The following is a 562-nucleotide window of genomic DNA, read 5'->3' on the forward strand; positions in this document are numbered from 1 at the left end:
GGCAGCGGGGAGTGGAGCGGAGCGCCCCACGGAGCCCGGCTGACTCCTTCTCCTTGCTGCTCTCGTTGCCAGGCTGGAGGATGAAGTCTACGACGAGGACGGGAACACCCTGCAGGACTTCGCGTACGACCACGAGCCCCTCGGTATAGCGAATCCGTCCTCCATGATCGGCGAGATGTACACCTTGTATTACCCACCGGAAAAGAGGTGACTGCAACTCGCGGGGTATCAGGCGTGAATTTGGAGTAGGGAGAAAAACGGGTCTGGCAGAACCGATTGGGGGAAAAATAATAATGATACCTAACAAGCAAAGAGCAACAACATCAAAATAAAAATCCCGAGCCCAAACAAACGACAATACTGCCCAGGTCCCGGTGCCCAGCGTAAAGCTCAGAAGAAATGGAAAAGCTTCCTTCCCGCCAGCAGCGCGGGGGAGGGAGCGGGGAGCCGCCCGCGCCGGGGAGGGCTAGCGATGCTCCCGCAAACGGAGCAGAAATGCCCAGCCGGCGCGGAACCGAGCGGGCGCGGCGGGGGGGGGTCTGGGGGGGGGCGAGGGGTGCCG

At 61.2% G+C, this 562-nt stretch overlaps 1 protein-coding gene across 3 annotated transcripts in view; it reads left to right on the forward strand.

Moving 5' to 3' along the window:
• The window catches only part of ADCYAP1 (adenylate cyclase activating polypeptide 1), a 4,430-nt gene that overhangs the window by 3,330 nt on the left and 538 nt on the right, over window positions 1-562 (forward strand). For all 3 annotated transcript variants that reach the window (XM_017738330.1, XM_017738331.1, XM_017738329.1), the window contains exon 3: window positions 73-207. In XM_017738330.1, coding sequence (XP_017593819.1) covers window positions 73-207 — 135 coding nt within the window. The remainder of the gene's footprint in view (window positions 1-72; window positions 208-562) is intronic.

This window comes from Corvus brachyrhynchos, unplaced genomic scaffold (assembly GCF_000691975.1).
Source record: "Corvus brachyrhynchos isolate BGI_N302 unplaced genomic scaffold, ASM69197v1 scaffold106, whole genome shotgun sequence".
Classification (NCBI taxonomy): domain Eukaryota; kingdom Metazoa; phylum Chordata; class Aves; order Passeriformes; family Corvidae; genus Corvus; species Corvus brachyrhynchos.